Source organism: Lontra canadensis, unplaced genomic scaffold (assembly GCF_010015895.1).
Source record: "Lontra canadensis isolate GAN:19392208 unplaced genomic scaffold, GSC_riverotter_1.0 scaffold40, whole genome shotgun sequence".
Lineage (NCBI taxonomy): Eukaryota > Metazoa > Chordata > Mammalia > Carnivora > Mustelidae > Lontra > Lontra canadensis.
The window spans coordinates 4290974-4313648 of record NW_022631034.1 but is presented as its reverse complement, the minus strand read 5'-3'; the positions used below and the strand labels follow the sequence as shown (position 1 = coordinate 4313648).

General features: G+C 34.7%; 1 protein-coding gene across 1 annotated transcript in view; it reads left to right on the top strand.

The window, feature by feature from the left end:
• The window catches only part of ANKRD13C (ankyrin repeat domain 13C), a 92304-nt gene extending 72488 nt beyond the window's left edge, over window positions 1–19816 (top strand). Inside the window, exons 10-13 of the mRNA XM_032870091.1 lie at window positions 4707–4786; window positions 6021–6119; window positions 9254–9354; window positions 17544–19816. Coding sequence (XP_032725982.1) covers window positions 4707–4786; window positions 6021–6119; window positions 9254–9354; window positions 17544–17674 — 411 coding nt within the window. The 3' untranslated portion in view covers window positions 17675–19816. The remainder of the gene's footprint in view (window positions 1–4706; window positions 4787–6020; window positions 6120–9253; window positions 9355–17543) is intronic.
• The last annotated feature ends 2859 nt before the right edge of the window (window positions 19817–22675 follow it).

Here is a 22675-nt window from a genome sequence, read left to right as displayed (position 1 = left end):
CCTGTGGCAGCCTTCATGTCTTCCTGTTTTATTAGATAGCTGTGGTAGTAGTGTAGCAGGAACACTGATGGATTCAGCTGCAAGTGTCACTATATAACAAAGGGACAATTAGAGTAAACAAACTTGGGAAGACGTTATTAAGATATAATAATTGATACCATGATGAGATAAAGTACTCAATAAAAGGTTAAATTATAAATTAGATTCATTACAGTCTTTTTTTTTAAGATGGGTAACGTATAATGTATAGTTTAGAATGAATTCTACTAGAAACAGAACTGCTTAGAGAAGTTTATTACCTGAAAAAATATACTTAAGTGACATACCACATTACCTAATCATGCCTGGCAAATGAGTCATATATATGAAATATATATATATGAAAATAATATATATATAGATATATATGTATGCATGATAATATGTACATATACATATATACATATGTAAATATATATATAATGTATAAAACTAGTCATAGTCAAATATATGCAAGTATTAACTAGACTGGAAGCAAGAATAGACAAATTTTAAGCAGTGTTCTGAAAGAGAAATTGATTATGGTCTGCTTAGTTAGAGATTTGGGTGGAGTCAAGATTAGCCTTTGCTGCTGTTCTGGGTTGGAGCTGCAGTCTTAAATTTTTCCAGTCTTCCCCTTAGAATTACACATTTTGTTAGTGTGTATCTGTTTACCTTTTACAGTATCATAAGATACTGTTTTACCTAGTATCTTGTTAAAATATTTATGAGGGTCATTAACTACATTTTAAGCCTGCTTTTCATTCTACTAAGCCATTGCCACATGCCATAGTATTATGTGTAGTATCCCCATTATATGTATTAAACTGGTATTGATTACTTTTTTCTCATATTCTGAGTTTGTGTGTTTTCTCTGCTCTGTGGGTTAATCTCAGATCTAGTCTTTTATTTTTTTTAAAGATTTTATTTATTTATTTGACAGAGAGAGATCACAAATAGGCAGAGAGGCAGGCAGAGAGAGGGGGAAGCAGGCTCCCTGCCGAGCAGAGAGCCCAATGTGGGACTCGATCCCACGACCCTGAGATCATGACCTGAGCTGAAGCAGAGGCTTTAACCCACTGAGCCACCCAGGCACCCACATCTAGTCTTTTTTATCTTATTTCTCTGCTGTTCTTAGATGTGACTTTTATCCACATGGTATAAGATCATTTATTACCTATTTAGTATTCCAGCTAGCAGGAATTGTAATTCCTAATAGTAATTTTGAAGAACAGGGCTTGCCTGTTTTGTTTGAGAATCCAGTCAGAAGTTGCGCCCATCACTCTGCTCATATCCCATTGGTTAGAACTTAATAACATGGTAACACTTAGCTAGCTGAAAAGATGGCTAGAAAATAAGTCTTTAGTCTAGGAAATCATATGTCCTGTCAAAAATTTGAATGGGAGGTTTTTTTTTTCCTTTCTTCCTTCCTTCCTTATTTTTTATTTTTTGTTTTTTACAGTAACAGGAGAATAGATACTGGGTAGACAACTAGTAGTCTCCAATGTCTTATTGGTTAGATACTATCTGATGTTGCTTCTGTTACCATGTAAATACTGGTAACTGTCACCCAAACTATGCTTTCAGTTATGACTTCTTATCCTCAGATATGTAGTGCTTTCATCTACTCCACTTGGATAAACATAAGTATCTAAAATTTAGTATGTTTAGGGGCTCCTAGGTGGCTCAGTTGGTTAAGCATCTGATTCTTGATCTTGGCTCGGGTCTTGATCTCAGGGTTGTGAGTTCAAGCCCCACATCGGGCTAAATGCTGGGCATGGAGCCTACTTAAGTAAATAAAAATAAAATTTAGTAGGTTCAAATCTGATCAAACAATTTTGTTCCTCCTCCCTGTCTTCTCTATCTTGAGAGGTGGCACCATTATCTAGTACCATCACCCAATCCAGCAGCCTGAAATTTGTCCTTAGACTTCTTAGCTTTTCTTACTCTGTGTCTGGTCAGAAACAAAATCTTGAAGACTTCTGGAATCTGTTTTTGTCCTTCTATTTTGAAACAGTATACCGTTACTATTTCTCATTTGTATTACTGAGATAAGTTTGTAACATACACACTGCTGTCCTAGTGATCAGCCTGAAATAGATTGAACTATGTAATGCCTATGCTCAATAGCTAAAATGTACAGAGTAATAACTATTTGTCAGGCACCATTTTAAATTAAGTACTGTATATTTAACAAATCACTTTTATCTTCACAAACCCTGTGAGGTTATATAGTTGACTAAACTGAGACAAAATAGGGTGAGTAATTTGTCCAGAGTCAGTAATTGGCAAAGATAGGGTTTGATCAGAATTTGTGTTTTAAAAACCACATTATGTTGCTTGAAGTATTTGTCCATTGCTTCCTGAGTAAAATACAATCTACTCAGTGCACAAAACCCATCCAAACTACTTTGTCTCATTTCTTTCTTTCTTACTTACCCCTGTATCTGACTATTTTCTCTTCATGTATTCTACTCATTAAGTGGATACAGTACACTCGCAGTTTTCCAGTACACCACATGACTTTTCTCACCTTTGTGCTTTCCTCAGTTTCCTTCAACTGGTTATTTTGTTCTCTTTCTTTTAGACTCCTCTGCTCAGGAACCATGATTGCTGGCACTTATCTTTGGCTACCCGTCAGAAACCCCTTCTCTGATTTTATGTCATCCTTTAGATCCCTTAATCATAGCCTCCATCACTCTGGATTTTAACCCAACTTCTGTGTGTCTCTTTGTAAAATTTTCAAGAATGGAATTGTTGTTTTTCATACTGCCTGATGCTCAAACATTGTTAGGTTCCTTTTTTCCCCACATCCTTCTGATGTTATTCAAAGATCTCAATCATGTCTAACCAAAAAAAAAAAAAAAAAAAAAAGTATGGCCTTTTTTCAGACTTCTTTCTCTTTAAAGTCCTTGTATTGAGATATATAATAGTCTTTTGGCCTCCATGACAACTTGATGCTTTAATTTTTTTTCCTTATTGATTAATATCTGACTCCTTTCTGTCTTTTTTTCTCCCCCTTATGCATGTTGTTTTTAGGACTTAGTCATTAACTCTCTGTTTTCTTACTAATTTTTTTTTTAATCTATTCAAAGGATTCCCATATATTTAACTCTGACTTCTTCCCTTTTCTTTTTGTAACTTCCCTCTGGGAACTTGATGGTATATAATTGTTATTGTTACTGAATACTTTATTCTTTGCCAGGCATTATGCTCTTTCTATGCATTATTGGCCTGAATTTTTTTTTAAGATTTTATTTATTTATTTGACAGAGAGAGATCACAAGTAGGCAGAGAGGCAGGCAGAGGGAGAGGGGGAAGCAGGCTCCCTCCTGAGCAGGGAGCCTGATGTAGGGCTCAAGCCTTGAATTCTTTTTTTTTTTTTTTTTTTTAAAGATTTTATTTATTTACTTGACAGAGATCACAAGTAGGCAGAGAGGCAGGCAGAGAGAGAGGGGGAAGCAGGTTCCCTGCTGAGCAGAGAGCCCTATGCAGGGGCTTGATCCCAGGACCCTGAGACCATGACCTAGCAGAAAGCAGAGGCTTTAACCCTCTGAGCCACCCAGGCACCCCTCATGCCTTGAATTCTTAACTATGAGATAGGTGGTCATATGTTTTGCAGGTGAGCTAAATTGACATAAGAGAATGTAATGCCCAAATTTCCACAACTATCAGGTAATGGAGCTGGAATTCCAACTCAGTTTATTTTTTTCAGAATTTTGATTTTTAACAACTCTAATATCCTGTTTATTAATATCTTATAATATCCAAAACTGTACTATGAATGGGATACTCTCCCAGTGTTAACTATTTATCTTATTATTTATATCAGTTTTTCATTTGTTACTCTTTTGCTCCATGAGTTTGTCTTGGTAGTTTTTCTTAGCAATTTTTAGTATCTACTGCCACTCCCATAGTTCCTTATTTGCCAGTTCGTCCTGTGGTGATACAAATTCATATTTAACAAAGACATGTTACCATGTAAGTTTTAAGATCTGACACGACCTTTATCACTATTGTTGATCTCCTTTTTCAACTTTCCAGTTCACATAACTTAGTGTAGTTGTGTTTTTTACCATGAATTTTCCTTGTCTAAAATATTCTTTTTATTTTGTTTTCATTTAAATCTGAGCCTCAATCCCTAGTCTCAATTTATTATCCATAGACAATTGCTTTTTTTCCCCCCTGAACTTCTGTACTACTCAGTTTTTTGTAAGTTCATTTGGCCGTTAATTATACAATAACTTCGTATTTCTGACTGTTATGTCTGTATGGTTTGTTTTTTTTCTTCTTTCCAACTCTGAACTGTAAATTCCTTGAAGCTGGGGTTAGTTTTTATACCTCTCTTTAGTTCTAATGCTCAACATCTGGCATAATGCCAGGAACATTTTAGATGATTAAGCTATTGAATGAATGGATTTTATTGCTTTGATACTGGTCTTATTTGAGATTTAGAAAAAAAAATGATAATAAATCTTACCAATAGAGCTTAAATCACCATGGAATTATCTCAGAAGTAAATCCTTAAAAGCATTATACTGAAGAGATTTAATTTAAGTAAAGTTAGTAATTGACATAGTTTATTGCGTGTTTTTATTTTATATCTTTAAAAATATGTCATTTTTCTTTTTTTCTACCTCTCTGTCTCCCTCTCCCTTTTCCTTTTTTTCTTTTTTAATTTTTGGCAGCCGGTTCGAAGACAGTCCCTTACCCCTCCTCCTCAGAACACTATTACATGGGAAGAATATATATCTGCCGAAAATGGAAAGTAAGTATTTTTGTTTATTTTATTTTTGAAAATAGGGGCTTTTTTTGGTTTTATTTTGTCCATTGGTTTTTAGAAAGAACAGTTTGTAAAAATGTGGATATTTAGGTGTAAGATTATTTTAGCAAGAATTTTTAGTGCCTTCTCTGAAGCAATTCTTTTATCTTGTAAAATATGGAGTAAGCATGATGAGGTAAAGAAGTAACCCCAGTTACATTTGAATAAGTTGTGGAGCCTTCTTTTTACATCTCTGCTGCCATTTTATACAACCTAAAAAAGTTACAGCACATTATTCTAAGAAAGTATATAATGTGAGGAATTTCCCACTGCAACTGCTTATTTGAGTTTTCTCATTATATGTGAACTTTTATATTCTGTTATTATCCTAAGTCTTTAGCATGGTGGATAAAGCCATTCACTATTTTTCTACTTTTTGCCTTTTAAAGCATTAAAGCACATCCCCTTTCATTATCTGTTTCAGCCTGTGTCAGACCTCTTTTCACCATCCTTACATAAGACTTTGCTTAATGTTGTATTACTGATCTTTGCTAGAGTACCTACTACATGGTTTGTATGTAGTAAATATTTATTGAATAAAAGGATGATGAGTGAACAAATGGTTTATTTTGAATGGATAAATAAAAAGATTTTTTTTCTTGCCAACCCTGTCAAAGAAGGTACAATTGTTTGTAGAAATATTTTTTCCTTTTGGTGGAGAATAAAATATTACCTATTTCCATGATTAGGAAGAAGTTGTCATGACTTTTATTTCTTTAATATTTAAGGTTTATTATTGTACTTTTCTCACTTCTTCAAAATGTTTCCAGCTTATAGTTAACATAGAATTCTTTATTCTTCTTACTAGTCAGTGGTAAGTATAGACAGTAAAAGAGATTGAATTGAATAAGTGATCTTAGAGATATACAGTATTTTTAAAGTTGACTTTTTCTAGCAATTTGCTTTATTCCTAAAAACAGTGGTTATTAAATTATATTCAGTATGAAATTTGTTAAGATTTTTTTCTGAACTTTTACTTCATGCTAGTTTCTTTTTTTGTTACCCATGTCTCATTTTTTATACATGTCTTAAGTCCTTTTAGCATAATTTAAATTTATGTCTGTATAGATTAGGAAAAATTAATTTACTAGTGATGTGATTAGAAGAGGACAGATTCTTCATAGGGTGATGATAACATGTAGAAAAGGTTTCCTAATTTTTTATTTTCTTCCCATTTTAGAGCTCCTCATCTGGGTAGAGAACTGGTGTGCAAGGAGAGTAAGAAAACATTTAAAGCCACGATAGCCATGAGCCAGGAATTTCCCTTGGGAATAGAGTTGTAAGTTTGTCACTAACTATACAAGGCTATGAAAGAAACTATGAAACCTTGAAGGGTAATATTTGCATCTGAGTGTTGCATTTGGGTCCTTTGAAATGAAAAAGCAAATAGCCATTGCTTTGATAGTTGTGCACTCTTCTAGACAATTTCTGTTTAACAAACTATTAACATTTTTACTATTTTAACCAGATAAATTTTTGAATAGTTTTTTAGAATGATAAGAGTAGTAAATGAATCCATGCTAATTATAAAAAAATCTAACAGCATGGAAGTTTATAGAATAAAAATTTGTTTACTTTTACCTCATTAATAGTTAATAGGGGAATAACTGGGGTGTTTTTGTCAGATTTTTCTGTGTGTTTTGCCATTTTTTAAAATAAGATTGAGGAATAGTTTACATTTTGTTCTGTGACTTTCATTTTTTTCTTTTAAAAAGTACGTGTATCTTGGAGTTCTTACAATAATTATATTTTTATCTTTTTCTTCTTTCCTTGGTATTTTGTAATATTGATGTACTGTCCTTTATTTTATCATCCTCCTACTGATAAACATTTTGATTGTAGTTTGTCACCATTATAAGCAATACTGTAGTGAACATCTTGAATATATGCTTTCAAACCTGTACTCATCAGGCATTCATTTAGAAAAAGTCCAATTTGTGGAGCACTTGGGTGGCTCAGTTGGTTAAGCAGCTGCCTTTTTTTTTGTTTTTAAAGATTTTTATTTATTTATTTGACAGAGAGAGATCACAAGTAGGCAGAGAGGCAGTCAGAGAGAGAGGAGGAAGCAGGCTCCCCGCTGAGCAGAGAGCCCGATGTGGGGCTCCATCCCAGGACCCTGATATCATGACCTGAGCCGAAGGCAGAGGCTTTAACCCACTGAGCCACCCAGGCGCCCTGAGCATCTGCTTTTGATTTCAGTTTAGGTCATGATCTCTGGGTCATGAGATTGAGCCCGGTGTTGTGTCTGACTCTGTGCTGGCATGGAGTCTGCTTAAGATTCTGTCCCACCTTTTCCCTCTGGCTCCTCCTCTCAAAAAAAAAAAAGAAACCCAATTTGCAGAGGTGGGTGGAATGGGAGATAGCTGACTGACAGAATTATAACTTTAGGCTCCTCTCTAAAATAGGGGATGAATAGAAGCACCAGACTATTTTCCTTTTTTAGTTCTTTCCCCTTCTCCAGCCTAGAATATCGAAAATTATCAGAGAAGAAAGGATGACTCCTATTTTCTACAAAAGATATACATGTCTCTCATACTCCTCACTAACCAAAATTTAGAAAAATGGGTAGAATGAGCTAGACAGCCATTAATCTATAGATCAGAGAGGGAGATTGGTAGTTGTGAGAAGATGTGGGAAGGGCATTTAGCCGTACCTGCGAATTTGCATAATTCATCTTACCTTGGACCCATCTGACAAGGACCACCAGTTTTATGTTCTAATAAAGAAGAAAAATGTGGCTAATTGTAAGATGCTGTCAATTTTAGGAATTACTCAATTTCACAGTTAATATGTGAAAAAAAATGGGTACATTAGAATTTATAAAATGAGGCCATTGTAACCATTCCTTCTGAAAACAAAAGAAACATAGTGTGTAAAAGCCAGACAAAATATTCATTCTAGAATAAAACATAGGTCAAAGACAGAAGAAAATTCCTTGTAAGTGGTTTAGAAAAATGTAAAAAGATGTGAAATCAGCAAACTAGGTGATTCTAGATGAGATAAGATAATAGAATTAAATGAAAAGGAGACTTTAAAGCTAAGGAAATAAATTAAGCACTAAATAACACTATTGCAGAACAAATACATTAGAAACAACAATGAACACAAAAGATGTGTCTGAAAAATAAAATGTGATAGCTCATAGTGAATTTAATGAAAAAAAGATGAAAGGAATTAGAGAAGCAATATTTATGGAGGACAAAGAGGGTTCAACACAAGGATCATTGGTGATCCCCTTACATAGAAAGCCTCCAAAATGTAATCAAAATAGTATTCAAAGTAGGGTAAAAATTTCTCTGTAAGGAAAGACTGAATCTGTAGCATAACGTCAGGTTCTAGGAAAAATCAAAGAATCATTGGTAACAATAATTATCGTGATTAAACTATTTGACTTTGATTTTTTTTTTAAGATTTTATTTATTTATTTGACAGAGAGCTAGAGAGCCAAAAAGTACAAGTCGGGGGGCGGGGGGGATGGCAGAGGGAGAGGGAGAAGCAGGCTCCCTACAGAGCAGGGAGCCCAACTCCCTGGGCTCCTAGGGCTCTATCCCTGGAATGCAGGATCATGACCTGAACCAAAGGCAGATGCTTAACCAGCTGAGCTGCCCAGATGCCCCTGGCCTTTGATTGTTAATAAAGAAATCCAAGGGCAGTTAGGCAAAAAAAAAGGTAAAAACCTGGCTTTACATTTTTTCACATCTTGACATTTCTGAGACAAAATGTGATCAGGTGGTATATCTGGCTAAGATGTCATTTATGTATTAGGGCAATTGAAGAAAACATTGAATTAAAAAATATATCAGCCATTTGGGTCCATTTTCAAAGAAAAATAATACTATTTGAAAATGAAATTCATTCAATTAAAAGATGAAAGAAGAAGTTATAATCAAAGACTAATGTAATACTAAATTCTGGGAGACGTTATGAAATTACAATTCAGAGGGAAAGAAGCATAAACTGAAATTTTATGCCAGCCAAATTTCCCTTTAAATATGCAAAAAGAAACACTCATTTATGAAGTCTATAAGAAATCAAGGAATACGAAGAATATGAGAGCCCTTGACACAAAATTGACCAAGAAATTCAGCCACCCAGGGAGACTAATTAAAAACTCAGGAAAGTGTAGACTTCAGGAAGAACATGGGTGTAAGCCTTTTCATTTATATACAGATCTAAAATCAAACAGCTGTGGATATTATGAATTCACAATCAAATGTAAATGTAAACTTAAACACAGTAAAAGGGTAATAAAACAAAAACTCAGGAGGAAGGAGGAGGTGACATTTCCTCATCTTTAACATCTAGAGGTCAGTACTACTGTCTGAGTTTGATGCATGTGGTTATAAAACAACATAAAGATAAAAAGAAATCAATTTGAAGAATGATAATATTTTTTTTCTTTCAATTTTTCAGGTTATTGAATGTTTTGGAAGTAATAGCTCCCTTCAAGCACTTTAACAAGCTTAGAGAGTTTGTTCAGATGAAGCTTCCTCCAGGCTTTCCTGTAAAACTAGGTAAGAGAAAATTTACATGTAATATCAGTGTTTGTTAGAAATATGGAGCTGTTTACTAACATTCAATAAGAAATGTGTTTTGAAGGAAAAAGATTTCCAAGTTGCTTACATTTTTATAAAGTTTTTCTCTGATTATATAGATTGAGATTCATGTTTTATCAAATATGTAAAGTGCCCAGAGAGTTCTAATTCTATGGGATTCAAGTTAAATGTAAGGGATTTGCAGATATCTCATACAAGAACATGTGGGTGAACTTATAATGCACTGTGATAATGTTTTCTAATGTCAAATAAGGCTACTGGATTTTAGCCCAGATTTTTAGCAGATTTTTGAGTTCTTGAACAGTGGGGATGTTTCTAGGATCAATGTCACTATTCATGGGTAAAGTAATACTCATACATTTTATTTTTTAGTCTTAAATGTTTAAACTTAATCTTAAGCAATGATCTTTAAGGAGAGTAATCTCCCATTTTTGTGCATATTTATCTAACTAAGTATATCAGAAAACTGGGAACAAGAGACTGTTAAAAGATTCTTTAGGAGTTTAGGCTTAGATTTAGCATTAATCTTCAGGAGAGCCTTTACTACCACCCATACTCTATTTGGATGGCGTTAAATATTCCACCAAATATTTAATCAGTGCTTGCTATGTGCCAGGTGCTTTTCTAGGGGTAAAAGTCTCTAGCTTCTTAGGGTACATACATTCCAGTGGAAAAGAAAAATAAATATGCAGTAAATATAACCTTTATTTAATCCCTCAGATGGATTTTGTTTTTTAGTTGATATTACTGAAACCACATTTCAGAATAATTAGGCCAAAATGCTTTTCTCACAGAACTAATGCTTTCAGAGGGCACTGGGGTGTCTCCATTGGTTGGGAGACGGACTCTTCAGCTCCGTTCTATGATCTCAGGGTTGTGAGTTCAAGGCCCACGTTGGCCTCCATGCTGGGTGTGCAGTACAGCCTACTTAAAAATAAAAAAAATAAATAAATAAGTAAATAAAGGAATAAAAATTTAAAAAAATAATGCTTTCATTGCTAAAAAGTAAACATGACCTTTTCAACTTTACAAACTTGGAAATAAGCATTTTATGGGTTAAAATGGATTTTAAAACGTTTCAAAATATCACTGTAGATTCCCTTTGTGATGAAAAATTATTGGGAACCCAGCATGTACTTTGAGGACTTATGATAAGATCTTAAGGCAGAAATGATTGGAAAATGAAAGCAGTCGAGAGGTGTGTTTGAGTTAGGGATCTGGATCATTATGTGATCATTTCTGCAGAAGCTTAAAATCCCACTGTAATTTTCTATAGCCAGAAAATAGTTGAAGCATTGGACTCTCTTTAAGGTACTATATTTAAAGAGGTACGGTACCAAACTAAAACAGTGGGCAGGGATTGAATATATATGAGTTTCAAACTACCCCAGCATTCACATCTATTTAAGTCCAAAATATCTATTTCAGTCCTAAACTCCAGTCAAACCCCACAATACAATATAGATTTGTATACAGAAGAAGTATTTTGATTATGTGGAAAGGAGGGAAAAAAGTGTACAATACTTCTTTGCAGGCATTTCTCTAATGTAGAGCCACATTCTTAACAAGGGATTGATAATCTTTGGCTTGCATATTAAAGTTATCAGAAATTGTTTACCTTTCTCTCTTTTGTCTTTTTGTCCTTCGTTTGAATTAACCCTGTAAAACTCTAGCCCAGGGTCTGTTTAATCTTACACCATTTCTGTTTCTGTGTTCAGCCTAGAAAATATAATTGAAGGGAAAATTATAAAAATTTAGAAATTTTTGTTAAGGTAATTGTGTTTGCAAAATCAGCCAGAGCTTTAAATGCTAATTATGAATGATCTTTTCTCTTTTTGCTTCTTCCATTCTGCTGAAAGGCTACATTTGAACCTCTTTTACCAGTCCCCAGCTTCTCCCACCACTTCCTTACACGTCCAAGCAGATGATTTTTGCTTCCTTAGTTATAAAAAAAGATAATCAGAAATGAGACCTCCCTGTTACTCCCAATCCTCCATATAGACATTTTTGTCCCAAGTCTCATCTTTTTCTTTGTATTTCCTATCTCAGTGGAAGTGGTACTTCTCTTCTTAGCTTGAATAATCTCTTGATTTGTGCTATGGATCTTTTAAAAACCTTGTTCTATCAGTCTCCCCATATTTTTCTTTTATCTTTAAACTCCCTTCTCTGCTGCTTCTTCTCTCTTAGCTGTTAGGCTTTGTTCAGGTATTTCTCCCTTAAAAATTCAACCAACTATGTAAAATAACCTCTTTTACTCTTCCCTGCCCAGCACTTGCCTTTAATCTTTGTTTTCATAGCCAGGCTACTTGAAAGTGTAGTTTTATATCTATCTCCATTGTTACTTTCTACTTACATTTTTTTTTTTTTTTTTTTTGTAAAGGGGAGAAGGTGAAGGGACATAAAGGGAGGCAGTGTTTTCCTACTTCACTTGAACTGCTAAAATGATGACATTAGATGACTATAAGTTTTATACACACACACACACACACACACACACACACACATATATAGCTAAAGAAGCTATACAAAGAGGTATATTCAAAAACACTATAGATAAATGAAATGAAAATGAAATTGTAAAATAGTCAAGTAACCTATAGAAAGATAAGAAAAGGAAACAAAGAAATGAAAAACAGAGACAACAAATAAGAAAATAAAATGTCAGACTTAAGTCTTAATATATAAATAATTCCATTAAATGTAAGTAGTATAAATAGACTATTTAAAAGAGATTGACAAAAGAGATTAAAAAACATGAACTATATGTTCTCTTTAAGGAACTGCCTTCAAATATGATATAGGAAGTTTGAAAGTGAAAGGATGGAAGAAAATGTTTCATATTAACATTAATCAAAGGATAACAGGATTGCCTTTAAAAAAAATATTTATTTATTTGACAGACAGAGATCACAAGGGCAGAGTGGGAGGCAGATAGAAAGGGTGAAGTAGGCTCCCTGCTGAGCAGAGAGCCCGACCCCAGGACCCTGGGATCATGACCTGAGCTGAAGGCAGAGGCTTTAACTTACTGAGCTACCCAGGTACCCTAGGACTACCTCTCTTAATGTTAGATAAAGCAGATTTCAGAGAAAAAAAAAAATTACCAGAGACAGATAAGGATATTATTTAATGATAAAAGGATCAGTTCATGAGGAATAGCAATTCTAAATCTATGTGACCAAACAATAGAACTACAAGATAGGTAAAACAAAAACCGAAAGAAATGAAAAGAAAATAGATCTACAATTATAATTGGAGACTTCATCACCCTTCTTCCCTAAACAATTGATGTAACAACTAGACAAAATCAGCAAGGATATAGAATATCTCTACAACACCATAAACTAAAGTACCTAATTGGCGTTTACCCAACATCAGCTAAATACACATTCTTTTCAAGTGCGCATGGAAGATATACGAAGATATGCCATATCCTGGTCCATAAAACAAACCTCAATAATTGTAAAAGAGTGAAAAATTAATCATAATAGAATCATACTAGACAATAGTAGAGAAAGAAGAGCAAAATAAACCTAAAGCCAACAGAAAGAAGGAAATAACAGAGTAGAAATCAGGGAAAGGGAAAACAAAACAAATCTAGAACGTCGATGAAGGAAAGAGACGGTTCTTTGACAAGATTGATAAAATCAACAGATTTGCAGCAAGACTTATAAAAAAAAAAAGGGAGAAAACACCAATTATCAATATAAGGAATGAAATGGGATAGCACTACAGGCCCTGCAGAAATCAAAAGGATAATAAGCACAATAAGGAATGAAAGGGGGCAGAAAAAGTCATTCAGAGCAGAAAGAAAGAAAACCTTCTCTGTTTGCAAGAGAGACATGATTCTATAAGTAGAAATTCCAACATTTCTACCAAAAACTAGAATTAATGAGTTCTGCAAGATGGCAGGATACAAATTAAATGTATAAGAATCAATAGTATTTCTGTATACTAGCATTGAACACATAGACACCAAAATTTAAATATTAAGTACCATTTACAATTGCTAAAAAATACTTAGGCATAATTTTACCTAAACACGTATGTTACTTATATGTTGAAAATTATATAACACTAATGAAAGAAATTAAAGGAAGATCTAAACGAATGGAGAGATACACCATGCTCATGAATTAGAAAATTCAACATAAGAAAGATGTTAAATTGCTATACAGGTTTAACACAATTCTTGTCAGAATCCCAATAATTTTTTTTTTGTAGATAAAGACAAGATTATTATTTTTTTTCAAAGATTTTATTTATTTATTTGAGAGAGAGGCAGTGAGAGAGAGCAGAGCGAGGAGAAGGTCAGAGGGAGAAGCGGACTCCCCATGGAGCTGGGAGCCCGACGCGGGACTCGATCCTGGGACTCCGGGATCACGACCCGAGCCGAAGGCAGTCGTCCAAAGAATCTAGAACATCTGTATTAGTTTTTTGGGCTGCCATAACAGAATACCACAAACTGAGTGACTTAAACAACAGAAATTTATTTTCTGAGCTTTCTCATAACCTTCAGGGGCTATCCATGCCTCTCGCCTAGATGCTATTTTTTTTTTTTTATAATTTTATTAATTTGACCGAGAGAGAGAGAGAGAGAGACAGTGAGAGCAGAAACACAATCAGAGGGAGTAGGGGAGGGAGAAGCAGGCTCATGCCAGAACCCTGGGATCATGACCTGAGCCTAGCCACCCAGGTGCCCCTCCCCTAGCTTCTGGTGATTTTCCTTGGCTTATAGAAGAATCACCCAGTCTTTGTTTTCATCTTCACATGGAGTTCTTGCTGTATGCCTCCAAATTCCAACATTTTGTAAGGACACTGGCCATTGGATTAGGGATGACTATAATGACTTTTAACTTGATTACTTCTGTAAATTACAGACCCTATCTGCAAAAAAAGTCACATTCTGAAGTACTAGAAGTTAGGACTAGAACATATATTTCTTTGGAGGGGAGAGAATTCAACCCACAACAATAGCCAAAACAATTTTGAAAAAGAAGAATAATGGAACACCTTGGTGGCTCAGTGGGTTAAGCCTCTGCCTTCGGTTCAGGTCATGATCTCAGGGTTCTGGGATCGAGTCCCACATTGGGCTCTCTGCTCAGCAGGGAGCCTCCTTCCCCCTCTCTCTCTGCCTGCCTCTCTGCCTACCTCTGTCTGTCAAATAAGTAAATAAAATCTTAAAGAAAAAGAGAAAGAAGAATAAAATGTGAGTAGTCTACTCAGTTTCAGTATTTATAAAATGGCTATAGTGGTCAGGACTGTGTGTTAGAGGCTGAGGGATGAATGTGTAAATCAACATAAGAGAACAGAGAATCCAGAGATAGACCCTCACAAATCTGTAGAACTCATTTTTTATAAAGATACATTAACAGTTCAAGGAGGAAAGATAGCCTGTTCAACAAATGATGCTGGCATAATTGGACATCGAAAGGCAAAACAAGGAACCTCTACCTAAGTCCTGCAGTTTATATAGAAATTAATTGAAAATGGATCATAGACTTGAATTTAAATGTAAAATATAAAACTGTAAAACTTTTAGGAAATAAACAGAAAGCATTAGGGGCGGATATAGGTTTAAGCAAAGAGTTCTTAGACTTCACAGGATACACAAGATGTATAAAAAGAAAAATCAATGAATTGGACTTCATCAAAAGTGAAGACTGCTCTGTGAAAGACCCAATTAAAAGAAAGAAAACACAAGAACTTTTAAAACTCATCAGTAACAGAATGAACAGGCCCATTAGAAAAGGGCAGAAGACACAGACATTTCACCAAAGAGGATATATAAATGGAAAAATAAGCACATGAACAATGTTCACTTTATTAACCATTAGGGAAATGCAAATTAAAATCACAATATCAATTTACACACCTAACAGAATAGCCAAAATAAAACATGTGACAACACCAAATGTTTGTTCAGATGTCGAATTCATCTGTAATGGCCCCAAACTAGAAACAGCCCAGCTGCTCATTGCATATTCTCTTTATCAGTTCCACTCTGTGTTTATTATTGATATTCATATTGTTTACTCTACCGGTTACTTTTCTGTTACCGTTCTTAATCTCACCAAGATTTGACTGTTTTTTCTAGAGTCCTTGTCCCAGTGAATGATAGTTTTTCTTCAGGTTTCCTCTGACTTCTTCGATAGAGTTCTCTCTCGATTTTCTTTCTGCCTGTCTGCAGCTCCTCTGGAGCAGCCTCCATTGTATCTTACTCTGTTCGGCCTCCATTATATTCTCATTACAGCTGTGAAAACTTAAGCCAAAGCATGTTTCTACTCTGCTCACAGCCTTCCATTAGTTTTCCATTTCATCCAGAGAATAAGTAGCCAGGTACTTTTTGATGTCCGCCCCGTTTGATCTGGGTTTCTGTTCCCCCCTGGATCCCCTTCTGTTCAAGAGCTCTTACCCCAGCTCTTACCCCAGCACTGAGCTCTTACCCCAGCACTGAGCTCTTACCCCAGCTCTTACCCCAGCACTGAGACTCCTTTCAGCCTGCCATGCTTTACTTTTGTTTGTCTTTAGTCACAGATACTTTTTACTTACTTACTGTGTCTCCCAACCAGAGCATAATCTCCATAAATGCATGGTTTTTTTTTCTCTTGTTCACTTGTTTTGTTCCCTTGTTTCCAGTGCCTAAAATGGATCATTAACTTTCTGAAGATTAGTAAATATTTTAGGCTTTGCCGGCCATATGGTTTCTGTCACAACTACTTAATTCTTGTTGGAAAACTAAAGCTGCCATAGACAATAAGTAAATGAATAGCATCCTGTGTTCCAATAAACTTTATTTAGGGACACTGGATTTAGAACTTCATATAATTTTATCAGCATGAAATACTGGTTTTTTTTGTATTTTTTTAACCATTAAAGAATGTAAAATCTTTTGTTAGCTCATAGACATGAAAACAGGCAAGGCAGTGGGCCTTACTTTGCTGACCCCTGAGTTAGGACAGCATTTGTAACTAATATACACACATGAATGATCACCACCCCACACCCCCCACCAGGGAAACTCTATAATCTTTATGTAGATTTTTGTTTTTTGTTTTTTGTTTCAGAAGAATATTACTTTCTTCAGTAAAATACTAGCCTTGAAACAATTTACTCTTCACTGTTATTCTAGACATACACTCACCTTAGCTTCATAGATCATTTCAGGGTTGTTTTTTGTTTTTTTGTTTTTTTTTTTTTTTAAAGATTTTATTTATTTATTTATCTTTTTTTTTTTTTTTAAGATTTTATTTATTTATTTGACCGACAGAGATCACAAGTAGACAGAGAGGCAGGCAGAGAGAGAGGAAGGGAAGCAGGCTCCACGCTGAGCGGAGAGCCTGATGTGAGGCTTGATTCCAGGACCCTGGGATCATGACCTGAGCCGAAGGCAGAGGCTTTAATCCACTGAGCCACCCAGGCGCCCTTCATTTCAGGCTTTTAAAGGAAGCTTTAGAGTTTCTTTTGTAGGTGAAATCCCTGAAGACCATGAATTAAATGATTATAGGAATCAGAACCCTTTCTAAAAACTCATATTAGGGATAAAACTAAGGAGAGTAATTAATGTATTTGACCATTTTTAATGTTGGATTTCACTGTAATTGCAGTGAGAAATATATTTTATGTAAAAAAAATGTTAGGCTGTGTTGGTATATTACTCCAATTCTGATGAGACTTTTTATCACACATATTTAAGTGATGGATTGTATTTCGTATTTTAAAACAAGAGGGATTAATGTGTTTCTTTTGTATTAGGATGAAAATAAATTAGCTCAGAGTCAGAACAGTATGTATGCTATAATATGAATAGAAAGGATGCCAGAATGCAAAAAGTACAAATGTATGTGTCTCTGCCCCAAGAAAAAGATAAGGAAGCCTGATGGAATCTGGCATTATAGTTTTAAGATTGGGAAGCAGTGGGAACTTGTGTTTTTGATGTGATTCTTGATTCCTTGATGTCTTTCTCTCTTCACCAATAAAAAACCCTTCTCCAAAATAGATACACTCACTATCGGGCATATATTAGGATCTGTCAGGTCCTTCAATAATACTTTTTTACCTTTTAAGGAATATGGTTTTTTCTAATATTTATAATCTGTAAATAGATAAGCATTTTATTTTACAATATTATCATTGATTTTCATCTCTAGATATTCCCGTGTTTCCTACGATCACAGCCACTGTGACTTTTCAGGAGTTTCGTTATGATGAATTTGATGGCTCCATCTTTACTATACCTGATGACTATAAGGAAGACCCGAGCCGTTTTCCTGATCTTTAACTGACATGGAAAATGATGTCATCTAAACAAGGAAAGTAAGAGAATACAGAGACCCCAGAAGTAAATCCAAACAGAAGGGACAAATGTTCTGAGAAGAAAAGGGAATTACATTGAATCAACACATCAGTAATATGATATTATGAAACGGGCCTTTAAAAAGAATTTCAGCAAGTTTCCTGATGTGCCATTTTCAGTCTTTTTAAAAATATACATATTATAAGTGTAATAGTTTGACACCTTAATGACCCTGCATACTTCTTATGTAAAACAGCTATAAGTGCTGTGATTTGTTTTTAAAAATTTTTACACTTCTTGTTGAAATATATATGCATATAAATATATCTATATCTATATCTAAAACACTCCTGGACCATTAACATAAATTAAATGTCTTAAGAGATGTGAAGCCCTTTTAAACTTGTCATCTTATATTCAAGGTGACATTTACAAATATTCCTTCGAGCTTTGTTTTCATAAAATGTAAACTATGTAACATTATGTATAGTTCAGTAATTTGAATGTTTGTTCAGTATAATGAACTAGAAGGAATGCAGTTTTCTGTAGATGAATGAACCAAATGGTAACCATTAAACAGTTGCATTTATATGTTGCAATACATTTCAGAAGGAGCGTTCACTCTGCAGGGAATAAGGTACCTCCTTTAGCACCTTAGTGCAATTCATTGTGGTGCTATTTGTTTTTACCTGAATTCTTTCTTCACTGGAAAATGTTTGTTACTAATCTTCCTTTCATAGGACCTCTATTTTTTTTCTAAACTTGAGTTTAAAAGTCCTTTTTGTGTTCACGATAAGGTATGGCTAGCATGCTTAAAGATACTCCTCTTCCAAATCTCAGCACTTTAAAAAAAATAACTCCAAATTTTTAAACTTGCTTCCTAATAAGTGCAAATCATTCTGATTATTTTATTTGTTTTTAATGGAATATGGATGCATTCGTGTCAGTTTTAAAAAACAACCCACATATTTTGGACATCCCTACATATTTAATGCTTTCAAAGTAAGATAAAAACATTTTATATGCTAACAGAATATATTTGTTACAAGCTAAATTCCAGAAATATACACAGGATTGACAATTCCTACTGTTTATTTTTTTAAGTCATAAGAAAATATTTATTGATTTTAATCTCCAAAGTGAAATCATGCATTACTCATTTTTGCATTTAAAATTTTTCATATTTATTCCAAGATGGTTTGAAGGTCCAAGACTGAAAATAAATTAGGAAGAATAATGTATAACAGTCACAAAATGTTATGTTGTATTTAAAGAGCTTAGCTAAAGAAATGTTTTTTAAATGTATCCTGATAAATGTGTCAGAATGCATCTGTCAAATTTTGTAGAGTGACCAATAGTTTAAACTTTTTCCAGGATTTTAAATAATTTGAATGAATTTAGAGACTTTTATTGAAGAGAGGATTTATTTAAAAATCCAAAGCATCAACCATAAGAAAATTTTATAATAAACATCTTTAAAGCTGCATCTTCCATGCTGAAACATACTACATTGCATATGTTGACATTTTATTAAATACATTTTATAATGAAGTAATCATAGTTAAAAATTCAAAGACCAATTACTACCATATGTGGGTCTGTTGAATTTTGTGGAAAGAGTTGGTAAACCCAGATTAGGTTTATTGAATAGAAGTTGATCCCTATTATTTTGGGAATGCTTGTTGATAAGTGACTTGGAGATTGAATTATCCTGTCTATGATTATTTGAAGTGTGAGACACTGAAGGGTAGTAATCACTGTTGCTTGTAGGCTCCCTGACTTTGTGGGAATATGGTATACTTCAGGAATATACTGCAGATTTTTTTCGCACATACAGACAACTTAGTGGAGAAGAAACATGGTAAATTGCAGCTTGTGATTTATCAATTTCCTAAAAACTGTGAATATTTTGCTGGGGTACACTGGAGGTAGGAAGACTACTGAAAACTTTTGCACTTGGATTTTCTTTTTAACTCTTATCTTTTTCTTTCATAAAGAATAGTAGATTATCCATTCCAAAATGTCTTTTATCTGATCACAAAGAAAAGCAAATGTATCTCTTACGATGGTGAAAACAAGGTGTTAATTAATGCAAATAAACTTTTCACAGTATTAGACTTTTCAAAATGTGCCTTTTAATCCAATTGATAAAGCTCTACGTATGCCATATTTCACGTAAGTAGATCAAAACAGCATATATTTTGATAATTGCACATGAAAATTTAGATTTTGTAGAAGTCCATAAAATTCTGTATGTCTTCCATTTGTGATTGAAGAAACTATTCAAACTTGGGAGACTATAAAATGGTCACCTTCAGTGGTCCTTCAGAAGTGCTCAGTATTCCTGCCACTAGTACTTATCTTCGAGAAAATTTTTCCCTAGAGACAATTTGCCTCTGTCTGTAGTATTCATATACAGTGAATTGTCAGATTTCGTAAAAGGGGCACATAAAGCAGATGCTGTGATGACTTTGAGTACAGGTACATATGATGGTCTGGAAATTAACCCATTTCAGAGAAGCTGACATCCAACAGAAGCTGAAAAGCTATGTATAGTTGACCCTTGAACAACATAGGGGCTAGGGGTGCGATGCACAGTCAAGAATCCATATAACTTTTGATTTCCCCCAGACTTAACTACTAATAGCCTACTGTTAACTGGAAGCCTTACTGATAAAATTGTTCAACACATTTTGTGCATTGTATTATATATTTTTACAATAGAGAAAAATGTTAAGAGAATCATAAAAGAAAATACATATACAGTACTGTATGTAGTGTATCAGAAAAATCTGCATGTCAGCGGAGCTGCACAGTTCAAACCCTTGTTGTTCAAGTGTCAGCTCTTGTTTCTTTCTCCTGCTTAGGACTGGGGTTGAGCCCCACTGACATAAAAATGGGTTTTCCTGGCGATAATCATGTAAATTGTTTATTCACACCTGAGGGGATGATGGTAAATGATTGTTTAGTGAGCTTCTCCCCAGTTCTCAGTAATTCTAGGGTGAAGATCCTGTTTCGGGTCTACAAAAGGGAAGTAAATATTTTCAGGATACACTGAATTAAGGAATGCTTCCTGCTGCTTTCTTTTTAATTGGCAAATAACATGGTTCAGAAAAATTTCTAGTAGAAAACTAGGTGAATTTGAAGTCCTGCTACTAGTATTCTAGTCTTTAAAATTGAGTGAGAATTATTGATTAGCATGGAGCATAGTATTTCTCTGCTGTTAATTCTAGCAAAAAGTACCTTTACCATGTTTTGCAAAATTAACAAAATGCATCCTTACCAAAGTTGCTATATTTCAAACTATGGGAAGTTTCAAAGATGACAGCGAAACTCACCCCAGAGGTAATTGCATAGAGAGTGTTAAATCACTTGTAAAGACAGCAAAATTAAACTTGCTAAAAGCCCATAATTTGTATACTGTCAATTAGCAAAAATAACCCTTGCAAAGCATTTTGTTGTCAGAAATCTGGGGCAATAGGTGTCCTAGGCCACCATCTCAAGTATTAATATATTTTTCAGATCATATGACCATCCTTATATAGTAGCCAGTGATGAAATTTTGAAACTTTTATAGCTCAGTTTACAATAGTACTTTAAGCCACAGTAGCACCTATGGTATGCAGAATTACAATTTCACATTTGCCATAGGACCTATAAATACTGAAGCAAAATCTCCTGTTTTAAAGGAAGGCACTTGACAATCATTCCTGAATTTGTGTTTTACTGGTGTAAATGACTAGCCTGGAGTTAAAACTTTGTGTAATATAAAAACAAAATAATAAACCCACCACTTATATTATCTGTACATCCCAGAGAGTTCTCAGTCAGTAATGTTGTCCAACGACAACTGGCTGAGGTGTTTTAAATAATGTGTGTGGGTAGCACTGGAATTCTGTAGGGCAGAAGGGAAGCAGAAATTTTGTCGTTTATACACATTGTGGCTTCTCTGCTGACCCCTGTGGGATGATGAAGTGGTAGCAGGGCCTACAATGGCCTCACCTTCCCCTAGATCCTCCCTCCGCTTCTCAGACTAATGTGCCAGTGGGTGTTTACCTTCACGAGGAAGGGTCCTGGCTTCCTTAGGACAACCCTGCCACCGAGGTCAGAAGAAAATAAGACCTGACTCAAGTTTCAGCCCATCCTTGTGGGCTCTGGCTCTTGTTTTGGTTCAATCTATTCTTACTCCTCCAACTATCCATCTTCTCTTGTAGACTGCCTGTGGGCTTTACTCTCCAGCATCAGATACAAAGATGACAAACACCTTTGAGACTAATTAAGCAGCCCTCACAGTTAAGGCCAAACCTCTGTAATAAAGGTTGTTTCTAGTGATTCTGCTCCTTTGAACACTTAAAAGAAAAACATTTTTAACCTACATGGTGCTTGTCTTCCAAAACTTATTATTTAAGCAAATTTTAACTTTTTCACAGTGAATGAAAAAAGGCAGTTTTTACATTTGGTAATTAAAAAAAGGCAGTTTTTACGTTTGGTTTATCAATAAAATTGTATCTTGAGATAACTGGAAAAGTGATATTAACCCTTATTTGGAACATTCCAGACGTGACCCTGGACTTTTAATTTCTATGCACAAATCATACATCAGCTAACTAGCTTTCTTAAAAAAAAAAAAAAAAAAAAAGACATGAAACATTTTAGTGACAGTGCACTGAGGAGAAAAAAAAAACTTACACGGTGATAACTTTATTTTTTTTTTTTTAATTTGACAGATCACAAGTAGGCAGAGAGGCAGGCAGAGAGAGGAGGAGGAGGCAGGCTCCCCGCTGAGCAGAGAGCCCGATGTGGGACTCGATCCCAGGACCCTGAGATCATGACCTGAGCCGAAGGCAGAGGCTTTAACCACTGAGCCACCCAGGCACCCCGGTGATAACTTTTGAAAAGAATGGGAACATGTCACTTCCCTGATTTGTCTAAGGACATCATTATAAACAAGTTAGTTCTGTCAGATCCTTTCTCTGTGAATTCTTT